The sequence below is a fragment of the Prenolepis imparis genome, unplaced genomic scaffold (genome assembly GCF_030444845.1).
Source record: "Prenolepis imparis isolate NDT839.2.m4 unplaced genomic scaffold, iyPreImpa1.0 SCAF_11, whole genome shotgun sequence".
NCBI lineage: Eukaryota > Metazoa > Arthropoda > Insecta > Hymenoptera > Formicidae > Prenolepis > Prenolepis imparis.
Window position 1 is genome coordinate 1,746,366 of NW_028141169.1, and position 17,553 is coordinate 1,763,918.

The window sequence follows — 17,553 nt, forward strand, 5'->3', positions numbered from 1 at the left end:
AATCTTTGTATGGGCAACGTACTGTAACTATGTAATATTAATAAAAAGAACATAATTTTTATTAAAAAATTAGACTTATTTATATATACATATATATTATGAAATCTACAATATAATAATTTACGTAAATACATATGCAAAATCTTTTACTCTAATATATTTGTGATTTCCACTTTATTCATATCTTCTGTTATCTGTAAAAATGTTTTTATATATTCTTTATGTGATTAATTCATCAATTTCGTGTATATGCATTGTTTTATACCTCGTTCGTCTTTAAAGCAGATAGTTCTTCCTTTGTCATTCTTTTGAAAAAACCTACCTATAATCGAAAGCAATAATCAATGAACCCGACACAATTTTTGAAGAAGTAGTAACGCAACACAGAAAGGACTTACCATACTTAATATAATAATAACAATGTACAATAATATTAAACCCAACGAAACTGATACGAGCACAACCCACAATTGCAGTTTCTGTGTTTTTGCAGTGTTACGAAATTCTGTCGTGAGATTTATATTACGCCTGTAATGTATATATTTCTTAAGGTTCCTGGCTCCTTGTCGACCATGTCGAAATCGTGACGTCAGGCGAGAAAACACACGCTAACATTTCTTAGATGCCATTTCGAAATAAAAATATATTTCGATGAAACAGCACTTCAGATGGCTTTAGCACACTCTTAAAAAACCCCGAAAACTGTCCTTTCCCCTTTATAATCAATCAACAGCTGTAAAAGGTAATATTATGAAGCCCAGTCCGTCTGGTCTTTGCACATGCGCAGTCATTCCGCATGTCAAAGTCTGATATCTCGATCATTTTACAGCTGTTGATTGATTATAAAGGGAAAAGGATAGTTTTCGGGGTTTTTTAAGAGTGTGCTAAAGCCATCTGAAGTGCTGTTTAATTGAAATATCTAAGAATTTTCAGCGTGTGCTTTCTCGCTTCTGACGTCACAATCCAATATGGCCGCGGTGAGCACTCAGGAGCCTTAAATCGTAATTATTTACTAAATATCACAATTAATAATTTATTATGACACAACAATATTCACCTAGCATCTACGCTGAAAATCCTATTTGCCGGGCGTATAATTTCAATGTAAGCATCTGTGCTGAATTTTACGACCTTTGTTTCATCTGACAGTTTGTAATTATCTTGAAATAATCATAAAAAATATCCATGATAGTAACTCACATTAGAGAAGGTACGATATTTTTTTTTTTTTTTCGTTCAAGATAATTCCCTACCTTTGAGCTTTGTAACGTTGAGAATTAATCTTATCGTTAATTTGCCGACATCCTGACGCGTTTTTAACGCACTGAGATCGCAGTACACCGTCGAACAATTTACACCGTATGTCGAACAGTTTAAATATATAATGTCACTTTCTCGTACTGTCAGATTACCGTTTGATACTTCTGATTTCACTGTCCTCGCATTATACAATATTTGTAACATACGAGCCGCTATGCTCGTACGATCGCTCACATCTCTCTTGAAGATATCGTGCGCTATATTTTGCAGTGTTTCGTTATTATTATTATCCGAATCGTACGCGTACAAATCGGATGCTGTCTCCTCTCGAAACCAATTTTGTTCCACTAGATCTATCCCGTTCGATAAACAGTTGTAATACTTTCCAGATATATATATCTGAAAAAATATTTTTAAATATCTTTGTGAATACATTTCTTTAAAAAAATAATATTAACAAATAATTGTGATAATTTTCTATATAATAAGAATATATACCAACCCGCGGTTTATATAAGAATACTAGAGAACCTGTGTCCTCTGTGATAGCTGGTACGTTGACAGTAAGTCGCGCCTCGTCTATTGACGTTGCACCGAATTTAAGGATCTGATAAGTATGCTGAAACGTTATATTTAATTGATCCTTATCCAAATTAGGTAAATAATAACTTTCTTCAATCGTTTTCCTGTAACATTATGTATCTGTTATTATACAAGATACATTTTTCCTCTTTTTTTTTTAAGATACTGACCCGTTTAATAATAAGGACGCCTCACTAAGTAAAGTAAGCGAAGATTTAATCATATGGGTGCCATGATTTACGCTACGAGTTTGTATTTCCGTAGAGAACTTCAGAATACGTTCGTGCATTGAACTGTCAGTCAAATGCTTCATATCCAGATCCAATTTTACAACTTTCTGCAAAAACAAAAAAAAATATTGATCAATTTCTTGAGAAAAATTTCTTTTTTAAGATTTTCTTCCTTGTACTCATTTACTCGAAATAATCAATAAGACGATAGTGCTCTATCTTTTTATAGACATTACCTGTTCATTCATTCCAAGCGGGTTGCCGACATTGCAAATAATTTTCAAGTTATCTCCATCTGTGTCCTCTTCGCAAAATGGTAAAATACTACGCAATATTATACCTTCCGGGAGGATAAATACAATTATCGTGAGATACGCCGGTTCAGCTCGATTCTCCAAATGTATTTCGAAAGTGATATCATTAGAACCAATCACCCACGAATTATTCTCCCTATTTTATATTTCAATGGGATATAGATAATCCTTTTTGTGATAAACTTTTAACTCAATTTTACTTGCCTGACTCCCAGAAATTTTACTGTTGCAGATATATTGGAATTGCAAACTCTGTCCTCGCCGCATCCAATGTCGAAGGGAAGCAAAAGCGTTTGCGCGCTCTTCGATTTACCGCTCTTACTCTCAATAGGACATATTTTGCAGAATTCAGACGCAGACGAATCGTTATATGTAAAATCGTGCATTGCATAAATAGCGATCGGTTCGATGAAATCTTGAATATTATCCTGCAACGTGCATTTCGTTAAGGAGAGATACCGGTTATTATTGAAACAATTGTATAAAACAACATTGAATACGTATAAATGTTTCATACCGAAAGTGTAACACTGGTAATTACACACATATGAACGGGAGGCTCCATTGAGAACAATTCCAATAAAGTCTCCTTCGTACGTTTATATCTCTTGTCCACAATAAGGGAAATCTTAAAAGCTATAAATTATAATTAAATTAAAATATACATATATATATCGTAATATAAAAAATAATAATTTATTATTTGACATTTTATTACAACTTACCACGTGTATTTGCTATGTTGTAGCCGTGATAATCGACGCATACTCTAATAAAAAAATTGCTGATGTTTCTTTGTAAAGTGCTCGGAACAGTGTAAATGATCAAATTTGTTTTTACCACGGGTTTACTCCGCAGTACCACGACATGTCCTGATTTGTATGCACCTATTGCGATGTCTGCATACCTACGAATCAGAGAACGTTGCAAATAATTAAATCTGAAATTATAAAGGAAATGAAATATGATTTAATTCTTAAAAAATACAGATAAAATTATATAACAAGAAATTCTGAATCTAAAGATGAATCTAAAGATATAGCGAATCTACATGTTATTTTTACTTTTTAAGAAATAGTTATTATAGCTCATAAAGATTGCTACAAAACGATAATTTATAATTTCGATTTTTGTCGCTTCCATTCTTACTCGATTAAATGAATATACTGATTAAATGAATATATTGATTATTAAATAAATATACTGATTAAATAAATATATTGATTATTAAATGAATATAAATGCGTTTCGAGATATATCATCGCGATATATGTACATATACATGATATATAAATAAGTTACATAATGATTTACCAACCCATTGTTATCTATATCGATTGGCTCGGATATCGAAAATCCAAACGTTTGTATGTCCACTCCTTTCGGAAGATTACCGCCTGATTGCATCGTGATTCTTTGCGACACACGAGGTCTTACTCTGTCCTTTAAACTTGCATCGCCATTATAAATGTAAATTACTCCAGATTCCTCCCAGGGTGCACCCACGATAATGTCTAGAATTCAGCATAAAGCATAGCACATCATTACGGGTTCATCTCTCAGACACCGAGGAAATAATTTCAAATTTTAATTATAGGCGCAGTTAATCACCACTAAATCCATCTCCATCTAAATCGCCGCTCGCCACCGCATAACCGAAGAGCGCATCCTCGCTAACGCCTTCTAAAATGACGACTGTCTCGAATTCTTCCTGTAATAAACTTGATGAAAACCTTCTATATAATATCAGAAAAATACCTGATACTCTTCGCTCGTTTTTATCGAGTATTCGCAATTTAATTCCCGAGGGATCAATAAATAATTAATCTATTTGAGAGTCGAAATAAAGTACTACTGGAACTCTCGTTTAAAGATAGAAATTTTCGTGTATAACAATAAAGTTTACCTTCGGGCTACCTAAATACACGTGGACTCTGCCGTTATCGTTTCCCCAATGCGGTGCTCCGATCACGAGATCGTGCAGATCGTCCTTGTTTAAGTCACCCGTAGCCAAACTCGCTCCGAAAAATTCGCCGATGTCGGTGCCCCAGAGACGGGTGATCATCAAATTTTTATCCGGATTAATTATAGCGACCTATTGCGAAATATTTAATGTGTCACAAGTTATCATAAATATATCTCTCATTCTCATATATATGAAGTATTAAAAAAAGTAATGTTTTACCTGTCCTACATAGTCCCATCCTGGATCTGCGCAGACATAAAGAGATTGATTTCGGTCAAAATAGTATCCTGACGTTACAGCGTAGCCTACAAAGATCATAGCTTAATTAAAATCCATCAATCGTATGTAATAAAAGTTTTTTATTGTAAAGAAAATTCATACCAAACTGTGATAAATTATCGTTTATTGATATATGCATAGTTTCCCTATATGTCTCCAAAAAATTGAAGATGGAAATTCGTCTTTTGAAATGTGCTATATTGATACTACCACTGATATCGTCATTTGGTCTTCCTACGATACGACTTATCGCTTCTTCACCCTGATAATTAAATTACTTTGTCATTAATGCATACGTTTAATTAAAATATTAGTAACAAGTTTAAATGAGACCTTTTTATTGTATCAAAAAATGAAGATATAAAGATATATAAGATAAGAATAATATATATGAACTGTAATATCATTAATCATGCATACCCGCAGTGATGCAAAGGTAACGGAGAAACCGTGGATTGGATCAAACCATGCATCTTTACTGTAATCTAATATACTGTATACTTAATATTAGTATCTTTATATTAATTTATAGTGTATTTAATATTAATATCTTTCTCAAACAATATGATGTGTCCTTAATTATTTTTCTAATATATATAAAGTGCAAAATACGAAGATTGATTAAAATAAGATACGGCTAAAAGCCATAGAGAAAGACAAAAAGCGACAGAGAAATAAATACTACCAAAATGTTCAATTTCAGACATTTCTGCATCTAATTTTGTCGACAACATCTGATCGCTGTAGCACATGCCTTGCATAGTTTCTACGTATTTATTACCCTTGAGTATAATCCTCATAATTGTTCGTGGTGCGCATATCTATAATGAGATAAAAATAATTAAAAGTTGTCACAAAGAGAGAGAGAGAGAGAGAGAACGCATGTATATTAAAATTTCTTTAGACTTTTTTTTTAATACCGTGAAAAAACCACTGCTTCTTTCTATCGACATCGCGCCACCAAACCAGGAATCCTTCTTCCTTATACGTGCGCGCAAACCAAGTTGACGTATATGTATTTCTTCATCCTTGATAACAGCCGGTTCGATCTCGATACACGGTCCAGACAAATCGCACCGATAAACCACACCAGGCTCGTTTAAAGAATTTATTCGATTCCGCGAATAATTTCCGCGAGGTGCTCCTATGAACAGCCTATCAAAATAAGACAAATATGTTTTAACATGGCTTTATAAAAAATAATAAAAAATATCTTATTAATATAATCAGTAATTATATAAAGTAGTCAGAGTTGAAAAAAATACTTTTCATAAAAGTAACTCATTACTATTATAGAAAGACCAAAGATAGATACATGAACATAAAACAATAAATTTAAATCCTAATAAAATTGTTTAATAATATTGTCTTTATCTTTCTATTACACTATCATTTCTGTACGCATCAATACTTGTGAATTAGAATACATTACCATGAAGAATTCCTCAGCGAATCATGATGCAACAGCACCGAGTAGCCAAAATAACTGCGTTCGAATCTTGTATACAGATATTCGTCCGCGTTAGCAGCATTATTTGGATATAATATTGGATGATTTATATCAATATTATACGCAGACACGATTAAAATATTGGAGATTAATATAAATCTCCTCATCTCGCAATATACCGTTTGTTGACGATTATGCATTTGGTAAAAATATTTGAATAATTATATAATACTCTTTTGTAAAATATAACATATATAATATTATTGAATAAAAATATCGCGATTTTTCTTATATGTTAGTATATTCCACAATTACAAAAAATTTATGTTATAATTTTTACTATATTTTCTCCATCTATGTAATTAAGTAGCACAGAACTTAACAAACAATAGTATGATTTGTAACTGACTAACTTTGATGAAATCACATATGTGGATGAATAAATAGTATGACTGTGCCATCAGAAGAACAGGAAGGACGATGATAACACAATCTCAAATCTCATTAGCCATTCGTCATTCATCAACATTAACAGAATTTTTTATACTTTATATATATATATATTATATATATATATATATATATATAATATATATATATATATATAGTATATAAGACGATGTACTATATAATTGGAGAATGCGAATTACGAAACTGTATATATAAAATTATAATAATGTGTAATTTAATAGATTAATAGAAGATTATATAAATAGTTTATATATTGTATATTTATTTAAAAAAATATGTTTAATTTATAAATATAAATCTTATTATTTAAAATAGCTATGAATATTTTGTCAAATCTTGTTTTATTAATTTGTTAATTAATAAAAATTAATGATAAATTAATAATATATATAATAAATAATAATTTTATATTAATGCTGTACAGAACACTACATATTTATGTAGATACATTTATAATACTTAAATCAATTATTTACAATTATTTAATACTCAAATTTATGAATATATAAACTACATTTTTTTTGTGTACTAAAAAAAAATAAATTACAATATATAAAGATTTTACTCACAGTTTAAAAATATTTTAATCCTTGAGAAAAAACTATATTCGTTGAGTAGGCACCATAATCTGACGAAAGTCATTTGATTCTTTGACTCTTCATGAAATGATTCCTTTCTGCCTGAAGTAAATTTCTTGTTCTTTTGCTGATCGTTGGTAGAATTTATTTCTAGGATCTATTGCAGGCAATATTGCACACTGCAAATCAAATTAAAGAATTTTATATGTACTATGTTAATAAAATGTAAACTAGTTTGTAGCAGATAGTATACGAAATGCAATAATAGTAGTGTTAATGCATATAAGTTAAGTAACATACTCCTGAATCCTTTCGTAATTCTATTGCCTTTGTCATTTCTTCGTTCAAATTTTTCTCTCTATCTCCATGACTAGGATGTGATGATATCCATGATAGTTCTGGAGGTAACAGATGCATTTCAGTAAGTGTTCTCATTGTCGCCCAAAATACAACTGCTTCACGAATATCAATACAAGCCTGTAAAGAATGGATATTATGCATATTAATCATGAATAATAATATTTAAGCAATAATATAAAATATAATATTAAACTATTATGCATAACATTACATACCTTTGCAGCCAGTTTAAGTCCTACTTCATCAGCTTCATTCTCCAAGACTCTACTATATGGAAGTTTGTACATAATATTCACAATTCGTTCTCCTATCATGTGAATTATAGCAGCCGCTACATCGGGAAATAATGCCCAAACTAATAATATAGGTATTGCTATCAAAATGTCCCACAATAGCTGATCAGACAAAGCCTCAAGCTGTTGACAGAAATCAGCAAAATTCATCATTGTAATTTTATTCTATAATAAATATACCTGAAATTTTCTAGTATTACTTACCGAATGTAAAAGCAACGAATGAGCCATTTCGTGTGCTAAAACTATACTTAATTGATCATCGTTTTCGATAATTTTTAAAATATCTAAGGAGACAAAGATATTTCCACCCTAAAAAAAATACAAAAATAAAAATAGTATATAAAAAATTTGTTATTGAATATATATTGCTGTATAATATTAATATATTTACTGGCAAGATATATGAGTTTGATAGTGGTGTATTAATAACAGTTAAAGTCCATTGTGTATCTCTTATCGACTTTAAATCCTTATTAGCTGCCAAAATTTTCTCAATCACTCTTAGGAGTCTCTTGTAAGCAGGATGAGTCTTTGGTACCAAATCTTTTTTGTGAGCTCCTAAATGCTGAAATAAGATAATATTATATAATATAAACTTGAGAAATATTTTCAAACGTACAACACCCTCTAAATCTTTAATATACTTTTTAAATATTATATCGTTTATACTTACAACTTCGAGAACCATCTTTCCTAATTGTTTTTCCTGTTCCTTGTTAAAGATTATAAATCTCGAGCGGTTGGTCAATGGATCAGTTTCGAGATGTGTTACGTAGTAGATAAATAATATAAGACTATACAATCCAAAACAACCTTGTAAACAATAAAGAATAATGAATATAATGAAAGTTATTATAGTGAAATTATGTAGCATTCTCAAGAGGACCCACCTAAAATTATATTGCTCCTATCCTTGACCCATCGTTTGTATTCCTCTCTTTCTTTTTCGGACTTTCGTGCCCACCATTTTTTTATTCCGCGTCCCATCAGGAACGCGCCGATGCGTAAGGCAGGACGTAAAATCATAGCCACGAACGGTGGAATATGCAAACTTTGTGTAGTGCGAAAATTGCATCTTTGCAGCATTAAGCATTGTAATTTTCTACAATCGGCTGTGTTTTGACCGAGAAGTTTTTTACGTTGCCAAGTACAGCAGTGATTTCTTGTAGAACGAACGAAATGATTTGTTGCACTTCGCTGAATATTGATCTGACACAAACTTCTTGATATGGAGAACATACTAATAAAATTTCGATGATAGATTCGCAAGCAGAATAAAAAAGAGAAAACAGATATATACTTATATCTTCAAAAGGTCGAGTAATTTGAACCCAAATCAGTCGTTTTATATATTCATAATTGACCTTTGTTGTTTATTATTTATAAGGCATTTAGCGGTATAAATAAACATTTTATTGCATTCGTAAAATCCGCATTATAAGCGGAAAGCCATGAATTCGATGACATTTATTGGAGATTATGTCTTCTTCTTCTTCTTATCTATATGACTGGTTAGGCTTCCTAGGGAATTTGCCCATACACCATAATTGGAGGTTATGTCTTCTTCTTATCTAAGTTGTTCCAAAATTTACTTCTTGGAGTAGAGTAGTCTTCGATTGACCAATTAGGTCAAAAGAAACACAAATTTCTTTGTTCTGATTGGTCACAAACAAGCTACTCTACCCCAAGGAGTAAATTTTGGAACGTAACCCTATATGGCTGGTTAGGAGGTTATGTCATAATTATATCATTGAACATGAACGTGAACTAGAAGGAACACTCGTATAATCTCTCTTATAACCATAGAAAAGATAATATGAAAGATAGGTAATCTGTGTCTGCAAATCTGCTCTTTGTGTATAGTAACTTTTGATTGGCCAATCAGGACAAAGAAATCTGTACTCCTTTGTTCTGATTGGTCAATCGAATGTTATTTTACCCTGAGGAGTAAGGGTGGGAGAGGCTCACTTGCGCACAGTACAATTGCACACGTTGCAATTGCACACCGTGCTATTAGACACATAAAGTTGCGCACAGTTCTTTTGCCCACAGTTCTTTTGCACACAGTTCTTTTGCTCACTGTTCTTTTGCGCACCGTGCTGGTAGGCACCTCTATCGGCGGGGCGGGTGCGGGAGGGGGGGCCGAAGGCCCCCCTTGCACCCCCCCCCCGTGTGTGTGTGTGTGTGTGTGTGTGTGTGTGTGTGTGTGTGTGTGTGTGAGAGAGAGAGAGAGAGAGAGAGAGAGAGAGAGAGAGAGAGAGAGAGAGAGAGAGAGAGAGAGAGAGAGAGAGAGAGAGAGAGAGAGAGAGAGAGAGAGAGAGAGAGAGAGAGTGTGTGTGTGAAGAGTATGTGTCGCGCATTTTTGTGTCCAATTGCACGGTGTGCAAACGAACGGTGCGCAAAAGAACTGTGCGCAAAAGAACTGTGGGCAAAAGAACTGTGCGCAACTTTATGTGTCTAATAGCACGGTGTGCAATTGCAACGTGTGCAATTGTACTGTGCGCAAATGAAGGCTTCTCGTAAGAGTCATTCCACAATAGGTTGCAAATGCCCTCGTTGCCAGTTGACAATTGCGGATTGACCAATCAGAGCAAAGCTACTTGTCAGCTGATTGGTCAATCCGCAATTGTCAACTGGCAACGAGGGCACTTGCAACCTATTGTGGAATGACCCTAAATTTTCGAACACAATCTATTATCTATTCAATGCTCGCTGCTCGTGGTTGTTTGATGTTTAGCCGCGAGTGTTTAATTAAATTTTTATAATTTATATATATATAAACTCTAATATATTTACATATAAATCTCACAGTGCAACGATTTTCATGTAAAATTATAACAAGCATGATAATTTATTTTTCTATAAACGAAAAAGTAACGAGTTGACATGTCTTCTTTATTGGAAGGAAACAAATTCGACTGCCGGTTAGTTTTATGGTTATAATATATAAAATAATATATAAAATAAGCTGGTAAATAAATTTCCAATGTAATTAAGTAACTTCTTTAAAGTGATATAATTATAGAATTATAATAGAATATTATATATATATATAATTATAGAATAGAATAGAAAGATAATAGAAGAGAAATATTTATCTTACGATATTTTAACAATAATTTAATATGCTTTATAGGGTTAGTTCGGTGCTAAATAAGAATGTTCGATCTTATGGAAAGAAGTACATGTTTGATAATTCCAATGAAACGTGTTGGAATTCTGATGCAGTGAGTAATTAAACTTTTTTATAAAACTCTTTTTCATATTAGAAATTAACACAATGAACAATATATATTATAGGGAAGTCCACAATGGGTTATTATCAATTTTGAAGAAGAATGCAATGTTTCCAGTTTTGAAATAGAATTCCAAGGTGGATTTGCTGGGAAAGATTGCCATGTAGAGGCTGGCAATGATAGGAAAGACATGACAATTATGGAAGCATTTTATCCAGAGGATACAAATAAAGTACAACGATTCAATTTAAAGAACCAGATCAAAGCCAAGACTTTTAAATTTGTGTTTAATCAAAGTACTGATTTTTTTGGCAGGATTATTATATACAATTTGTCATTATACTCGTGATATTAAATATCTGATATCTTTAAAATATTATATGTATACAAAGCAAAAGATATTTACATAAATACTACATTTTGTGGGCAGATCTATTTTATTTAATTTTACAATATGGATTATACAGTTTGTTCTATTTCCGTTTATTAATACATGATAAGCAATAATAATTAAAAATTTATATATATATATTTGTTTAATTAATTGCATAAAGGTTTCTTGAATTGCATAAAAAATTAATTAAATTAAATAATTTGTTCTAATTAAAATTTTTATTTTATTCTTTGCATTGTATTATTCTGTTTTTTAATTTTTATTATGCAGTAATTGTACATATAGTGTTACATATTGTACATATAATAACATATAGTATTAAATATAAATAATAACTATAAATTAATAAGAAAACGAAATTATTTTAATATTACAAAAAACATCGCAATTACTATGTAGCTTTTCTTATGTCTCGTTTACAATTGGATGAGCATTGGCTGGTCGAGCTGAAAAAGGTAATATATATTTTTTATAATATTTACGTTTATCTTTATATTGTACTTTGTAATTGTTCTTACTTCCGCAGGCTAATGGCTGAAACTTAATATCGTCAACAGCAAAACCTCCATTACTGGCGCTTCCTTCGAGAATAAGTCGATATGGGGTTCGCGCTTCAATCGTCACTTGGGCAGGCATCCATACTGGCCGTGGATTATTCAGTCCTTTAGCTGTCAATGACCATAACTGCAATAATGAAGGTGACAAGTTTGGAACAAGAGTGCATACTCCATTTCACAAAGAAATACTCAATTTGTTCACTTGATACTAAACGTAAAAAGTAAAATAGAGATTAAAAATTGTCTTTTTTTTCCAAGAAAAGCAAAGACGAGTTAATACATTATAAGTAATATTCAATTTATATAGAGTTAATACATTATTAATGATATTCAATTTATGTAATAATTATATTCTATTTTTTCGGTTTTATAGTTTTAACATTTGTACCGGTTGTTCCTGCTCGTCCTCATCCTGCCTTTCCTCATCAGCGTTCTCGCTGGGCATCTTGATCACTCGCAAAGCAGTGGACTCTTCCACACCAAAGGCAGCGTACCAGAAGGTAAAGCATGTGAACTCTTCGTCGGGCGAAGCGTCGATGACAGGCGATCGCAATTGAACTTTCGTCGATTGCTTATTCGTCGTGAAGATGTCGAAGAAGACGAAATCACCGGACGCGCCGAAGGTCCTGTCCAATAGTTGAGCCGGTCGATGAGTTTGAAACGCACGCTGCCACATCACGGACCGGTTGTTTTCGGAGACAGTTATGTTCTCCCATCCGCACAAATCCTTCTCGAAGCTGCAATCCTCCGCGCGAACGGTTGCACTCAATGGTTTTACTGCATGTATGTAAAACATAGATATAATATTTTAAGTAAGAAAAAAAATACAAGAAAAAGTAATATTGTGTGCTAACAGGTCATTAATTTTTTAGAAGAAGGAGAAGAAAGAAGAAAAAGTAGACGTGAAAAAGAAGAGAAAAATATTTACCGCTGCAATTGCCTGTATAAAAGGAGATATCATCGATTCCTATACTACCACTCGCTCTATTCGGACCCCATGTGCCCTCAAAGACGATATTGAAATTCGTCTTTTCATTGATGTTAGCCTGAGCATAACTCCACGTAGGACCTTGATTGTTGTACAGCTGCCATATCGGTTTGGCTTCCGTTGAAATATCGCCGACCGCTTGCACATATAATCGTAAGACTCCTATAAAATAAAAAAAAACATATATTACCTCTTTTTGTTTTCACGAAAGAAGAATTATATATAAAAAATAATACTTGTCTTTGTTCCAATTAAATTCTTAATTCTTAAATAAGAATTAAAATAAAACAAAAAAGTTCTAAGCTAAATTACAAAATCAATTTTGTGATTTCAAAGATAAAACATTTTTATTTTATTGAAAAAATTTCTCTTAATTTTCTCTGTTGAAGGAAATCTCTACTCACCCAAACTGGGACCTGTGGAATCGATAAACGACTCAAACATAAAGTACCAGAACGTAATGCAGAGCGGTTCTTCGGTACCCTTCATCTCTCGACTGACTAATTGAGCAGTCCCACCTCCGGACGATCGCGAAGCACCCCGAAGACGTGCGAGTCCTAGAAAGTATTCATTGCGTCGATTGATCGTGTGTCCGCTACTGTACGGTTTCCTCTGATTTCTCGGACTCAACACCTGGGTGGACACTCTCTCCCACTCGACGCGATCCGGATCCCGCGAATTGATCCAATCGCATTCGTCGACCTCGAAGGTGCAATCTCGTGGTATCGGACCGGCCACTTGCGGCGAAACTTTTGGGCCAACAGTAAAGTATTAGAAGAAAATTTAAACATTGATTGATGAATTTAATTTTCGGTCAACTAATGACATAAATTTCAATCTGTTCAGGAACCTACCAGGACAAGCACCCGGCCCATACGAGATATCATCGATGGCGATATCTCCCATGCCGGTATTCCCTACCGACGCTTCGAAAATTAGCTGAAAATCGTCGAGGGAACTGATTGTGACTTGCGACATGAACCAGGCGTTGCCGGCATTTCCGGACAGACCCCAGATCTCCTGAGGCTGACTGTCCGAACTGCGAAAGTGATGTAGAAAGAGCTTCAGGAAGCCTACTCCTGATCCGAACATGTGAAACCAGAAGTGCATACACATTGGCATGTCAGCGCTGGTTGGCGGAAAGGTCGAGCTTATCAGTTTCGCAGTGTCACCGGGTCTTCGCGGAAAGCTGGAGTCGATGAAAGCGTAACCACCTGCTGTGGCACGATCGCTGGAACTGTCCATTGCTGGCCCGGTCGTAGGATTTCCGCTTCCGCGACTCTGAAAATGTGCTTTTTCAAGGTATCCATTGCAGATAATTTATAATAAAGAATAAAAGAAACATAATCTTTGAGAATTTCTCTATATATAATATATTTTATTTCTATTATATATATTTTTTTGTCACTTTGGTAGTTGGTACTCACTATAGTCCAGTCAAAATCATCTTCCGCATCGTTGTTCCAGTCGCAGAAACCACCAGCAAAATTGCAGAAACCGACACAAGATGTACCAGATTGCAAATCTATGTCATCGATGGCAATATATCCACGATAGAGACGCGATGGGTCCGTGGAGTCCACCGGAACGCCTTCAATAATCACCTAATTGCCAAGATTTTGCCTGAGATTTATAGAGATATTTATAATAACAAACTATAATACGAAACGCTTAAAATAGACGTAAGAAGAATGATATTTTGCAAAAAAACAAACATTTAATGAATTCTAACATGAATTTAACGAAATTATATAATTTTGACAAACAAATATAATAAAAAAAAATTATATATATATATATATATTATATATAATATATATAAATGATATATATAATTATTATATATAGTTATATATAATTAAATATATATAATTATAATATGTAATTATATATATATGTATATTATATTAATATATGTATATGTTATAATATATAAAATATATATAATAATATATCTACGAATAAATTTACATACTTCTATAATTATTTGTATTAACTTATTCGTCAAACTATCACATTTTGGATGTTAAATCCTTTATATCATTCGGGTAACGACTATAAAAAATAGCTCTCTCAAAGTGCAAATTTATTGATGTCAATTTAATTTTGTTACGTAACTGTGATTTTTATCTGTGTTAACCACGACATTTTTTTATATTTGCTAATTAAATCTCTGATTGAGAATCGAGTTATAATAATGTGTGTGTACCGAGTGTATCTCAGGATAAGTGTACAGTATTTGAGCCTGTTGCCATACTCCGAGCGTGTAATACTGCGCGTGCCACAGTACGCGCTCTTCCACGATTTCTACCGGTTCGCAGGGTCTCGCCACTGTGATATTGTCTGTAGGCAGTTCCTCGGTTTCTTCCTTCTTAAATGAGAACTCGTCCACTCCAAGATGAAGCAATACCCGCAATCCTGCGATACTGAGACCATCCATGGTGTATTTGAACATAAAACAGGTACCAGTGACTCCAGTGCTGCCCAGCTGTGGACTATGCAGAAGACCTCCCGAACTTCTGAACTTCAGATCCTTTGAAGATATCTGGGATGTCTCCAGAAAGGCGTATCTAATACAATAATCCTCAAGATTATTCGTTGAAACATTAAATGGGAAATATAAAGAGAGTTATTACATGGAATATATGTGATGGTATGTAAAAGAAAAATGTGATTTATTTATAGCACAATTTCGTATTGAGAAAAATTAATTTTTTTACTGTTATATTTCTTGTATGACTTTTCTTCAATCTAATCTTTACCCTCCATCCATAGTATTGCTCGTGGCGTCAATCGATGGTCCACCCACCCAGTTTGTACCCATTCCTGTACCTGGAGTCCAATCCAAAGCACCATTACCATTTTGCCACTCGCAAAGTGGCATTGATGGAACCGGTCCGAAATCGCAGAAGACTTCATCAACGGTGACCGTCGGAGGTGGTACGGTAATCGTAGGATATCTTACAAACGTAAAATTATAGGTATGTACAAGACTATTTAATTTTACAGAATTATCATTATAATAGTTTGTAAACTATAAAATCGTTTTTATTAAATTATTACCCGTATTATTATATTTGAAGCACAAAAATCAAAATTAACTGAAAAGTTATTTTATATCCCTTATAATCAACTTCTTTTTTATTTGCTCAATGATAATAGATATTTTATTGCTTATAGGTTTTCCTCAATGATGCTTAAAAACCTTTGCGTGGAAGAATTTCTTTGCGCCAGTGTGGTGCCAGGATGCAGAGATCTGGGCGATAAAGATGTTTCCGTGGTAAAAGGCGCTGTGCTGCGAGTGGGCAGGATATCCGGTCTGCCTGGCCATTGCCTGGGCTCGATGCGCTCCACTTCGTCCAGCGGTTCGCGATCGCGATCGACGGAATTGATGACAGGAGGCTGGCCCGGATCGACGCCGGATTCTGAGTCGTTGTTGATCGCCTCATTAAAGTCTTCATTGTTCTTCATATTTCTCGTCGAACCGGAAGTCACGTTAACTGCGCCCACGAGATCGATTTGTTCTCCGAGCATAGCGTTTAAGGTAGCCGCGGGATACCAAGTCATACTCCACGATAAGGGATAGGACCAGCAGCTCAGTAATAAAATCCACCACATGTCCGGATACGATTGCACTATTCGAATTCACTTTGCCTATAAAGTGAGTTGGAATTAGAATCATCTAAGATTTTTAATTTGTAAAATTAAGTTAATTAAATAAGTTCTTCCTTTGCAATTTGGAAATTCGATTTTAAAATACAAGAAACTACAGATTTCACAGTTTAAAATTTAACATTTAAAAACTCTAAAATAGTTATATACGTTTCTGTATGTTTTCCTTTTAATTATCGTCATAAATTAAATATTTAATTTTATGAATTTCTCGTGATTTTTTTTAATTCACCTATTTTTTGCAGGATTTGCACTTGGATGCATACGTTATGTATCGTTTATTACTCGATCATCGGAATCTTCGAAGACCATCAACGATGATTTTGACATGGAGTTCGTCTGGCAGAATTCTTTTCCCTAAAGTAAATACGAAGGAACTGTTTCACACGTAAAATACGATAATGCTCTAACTTCTAACCGAATGATCGGAATAACGTTAAAAATCAACTTTAAATCGATGGATTAAACGCAAGAGGTAAAGCCACAATTCGCAAGCTCTATTTTAAATACAAAAAAATATATCTTACTTGAATTTTTAGCTTATTTTTGCATTAAACTCTTCGAGAACTCCTCTTTTAATTTCACTGTCGCAAGCAAATGTTCGGATGGCACTGACAGCAGATTGACAAAGTGTACAAGCAAAATGCAAACTGTGGAGTTTTTCAGGACCGCGACATGGAACGAAGCGGTATATCCACGCAGTTCCGGCCTTAACTTCCGGTCGTTACGCTTCCAGTATGTTCGGGGCCCGTTCGTCGCGATAGCCAGTCGAACAATGAAATTCCATCGAAGCAGAGTGCCGTAATAACGTCGAGATTAAAATCTGAGCATTTCCACTAGCGGTAAATTGGTTCCGCATATCGCTTCCGAAACGATGGATTTTCAATCAATAGACATAATGTACGTTCAATCGTTTATAA

The 17,553-nt window shown here is 33.5% G+C and overlaps 4 protein-coding genes across 10 annotated transcripts; 1 reads left to right on the forward strand and 3 right to left on the reverse strand.

Annotated features, from left to right (window-relative positions):
- Nucleotides 1–35: 35 nt before the first annotated feature.
- LOC145942438 (integrin alpha-9) lies at nucleotides 36–6,648 on the reverse strand. Of its 3 annotated transcripts, XM_083049159.1 has the most exons (20): nucleotides 6,064–6,648; nucleotides 5,552–5,786; nucleotides 5,317–5,452; nucleotides 5,052–5,116; nucleotides 4,734–4,893; nucleotides 4,572–4,657; nucleotides 4,293–4,481; nucleotides 3,998–4,097; nucleotides 3,705–3,900; nucleotides 3,112–3,293; nucleotides 2,904–3,022; nucleotides 2,591–2,814; nucleotides 2,309–2,522; nucleotides 2,013–2,179; nucleotides 1,763–1,946; nucleotides 1,254–1,659; nucleotides 1,058–1,160; nucleotides 399–528; nucleotides 266–322; nucleotides 36–194 (listed from the first exon to the last, which is right to left on the reverse strand). In XM_083049159.1, the coding sequence occupies exons 1-20, from the start codon at nucleotides 6,279–6,281 to the stop codon at nucleotides 147–149; spliced, it is 3,219 nt and encodes a 1,072-aa protein (XP_082905285.1). In that variant the 5' UTR covers nucleotides 6,282–6,648; the 3' UTR covers nucleotides 36–146. The 3 variants fall into 3 exon arrangements, with proteins under 3 accessions (XP_082905285.1, XP_082905287.1, XP_082905286.1); XM_083049161.1 differs by lacking the exons at nucleotides 5,052–5,116; nucleotides 6,064–6,648 and having other exon boundaries at nucleotides 5,552–5,692; XM_083049160.1 differs by lacking the exons at nucleotides 36–194; nucleotides 266–322 and having other exon boundaries at nucleotides 389–993; nucleotides 6,064–6,647.
- On the reverse strand, nucleotides 5,639–9,520 carry LOC145942440 (metalloendopeptidase OMA1, mitochondrial-like). 4 transcript variants are annotated; one of them, XR_014426359.1, is made up of 8 exons: nucleotides 8,677–9,520; nucleotides 8,460–8,599; nucleotides 8,178–8,351; nucleotides 7,988–8,095; nucleotides 7,706–7,906; nucleotides 7,431–7,607; nucleotides 7,122–7,309; nucleotides 5,639–5,775 (listed from the first exon to the last, which is right to left on the reverse strand). XR_014426359.1 is itself a non-coding variant. In XM_083049164.1 (8 exons), the coding sequence occupies exons 2-8, from the start codon at nucleotides 8,870–8,872 to the stop codon at nucleotides 7,211–7,213; spliced, it is 1,095 nt and encodes a 364-aa protein (XP_082905290.1). In that variant the 5' UTR covers nucleotides 8,873–9,008; nucleotides 9,087–9,519; the 3' UTR covers nucleotides 6,979–7,210. The 4 variants fall into 4 exon arrangements, 2 of the variants coding, with proteins under 2 accessions (XP_082905289.1, XP_082905290.1); XR_014426358.1 differs by lacking the exon at nucleotides 5,639–5,775 and adding an exon at nucleotides 6,064–6,129; XM_083049164.1 differs by lacking the exon at nucleotides 5,639–5,775 and having other exon boundaries at nucleotides 6,979–7,309; nucleotides 8,677–9,008; nucleotides 9,087–9,519.
- A 984-nt stretch (nucleotides 9,521–10,504) lies between these two features.
- LOC145942363 (nuclear receptor 2C2-associated protein) lies at nucleotides 10,505–11,517 on the forward strand. Of its 2 annotated transcripts, none has more exons than XM_083048993.1 (3): nucleotides 10,505–10,710; nucleotides 10,923–11,013; nucleotides 11,087–11,517. In XM_083048993.1, exons 1-3 carry the CDS (start codon nucleotides 10,673–10,675, stop codon nucleotides 11,369–11,371), a joined length of 414 nt encoding a protein of 137 aa, XP_082905119.1. In that variant the 5' UTR covers nucleotides 10,505–10,672; the 3' UTR covers nucleotides 11,372–11,517. The 2 variants fall into 2 exon arrangements, with proteins under 2 accessions (XP_082905119.1, XP_082905120.1); XM_083048994.1 differs by having other exon boundaries at nucleotides 10,701–10,757.
- A 261-nt stretch (nucleotides 11,518–11,778) lies between these two features.
- Nucleotides 11,779–16,604, reverse strand: LOC145942365 (MAM and LDL-receptor class A domain-containing protein 1). Its single transcript, XM_083048996.1, has 10 exons — nucleotides 16,167–16,604; nucleotides 15,724–15,921; nucleotides 15,171–15,531; nucleotides 14,389–14,565; nucleotides 13,816–14,242; nucleotides 13,366–13,710; nucleotides 12,902–13,123; nucleotides 12,362–12,750; nucleotides 11,935–12,100; nucleotides 11,779–11,862 (listed from the first exon to the last, which is right to left on the reverse strand). Exons 1-10 carry the CDS (start codon nucleotides 16,577–16,579, stop codon nucleotides 11,822–11,824), a joined length of 2,739 nt encoding a protein of 912 aa, XP_082905122.1. The 5' UTR covers nucleotides 16,580–16,604; the 3' UTR covers nucleotides 11,779–11,821.
- Between the last annotated feature and the right edge of the window lie 949 nt (nucleotides 16,605–17,553).

Excerpts from the sequence above, each read along its gene's own strand:
- LOC145942438 (XM_083049159.1), bottom strand. The coding sequence starts at position 6,281 with ATGCATAATCGTCAACAAACGGTATATTGCGAGATGAGGAGATTTATA. Across the intron at positions 2,815-2,903 it reads TTACCAGTGTTACACTTTCG|GATAATATTCAAGATTTCAT; the intron begins GTATGAAACATT and ends TGCACGTTGCAG. Across the intron at positions 1,161-1,253 it reads CAACGTTACAAAGCTCAAAG|ATAATTACAAACTGTCAGAT; the intron begins GTAGGGAATTAT and ends GATTATTTCAAG.
- LOC145942365 (XM_083048996.1), bottom strand. The coding sequence starts at position 16,579 with ATGTGGTGGATTTTATTACTGAGCTGCTGGTCCTATCCCTTATCGTGG. Across the intron at positions 15,532-15,723 it reads AGCAATACTATGGATGGAGG|ATACGCCTTTCTGGAGACAT; the intron begins GTAAAGATTAGA and ends TTATTGTATTAG. Across the intron at positions 11,863-11,934 it reads TCAGCCATTAGCCTGCGGAA|CTCGACCAGCCAATGCTCAT; the intron begins GTAAGAACAATT and ends TACCTTTTTCAG.
- LOC145942440 (XM_083049163.1), bottom strand. The coding sequence starts at position 9,025 with ATGTTCTCCATATCAAGAAGTTTGTGTCAGATCAATATTCAGCGAAGT. Across the intron at positions 8,600-8,676 it reads TAGGAGCAATATAATTTTAG|GTTGTTTTGGATTGTATAGT; the intron begins GTGGGTCCTCTT and ends ATTGTTTACAAG. Across the intron at positions 7,310-7,430 it reads AATTACGAAAGGATTCAGGA|TGTGCAATATTGCCTGCAAT; the intron begins GTATGTTACTTA and ends TTTGATTTGCAG.
- LOC145942363 (XM_083048993.1), top strand. The coding sequence starts at position 10,673 with ATGTCTTCTTTATTGGAAGGAAACAAATTCGACTGCCG. Across the intron at positions 10,711-10,922 it reads GGAAACAAATTCGACTGCCG|GGTTAGTTCGGTGCTAAATA; the intron begins GTTAGTTTTATG and ends TATGCTTTATAG. Across the intron at positions 11,014-11,086 it reads CGTGTTGGAATTCTGATGCA|GGAAGTCCACAATGGGTTAT; the intron begins GTGAGTAATTAA and ends TATATATTATAG.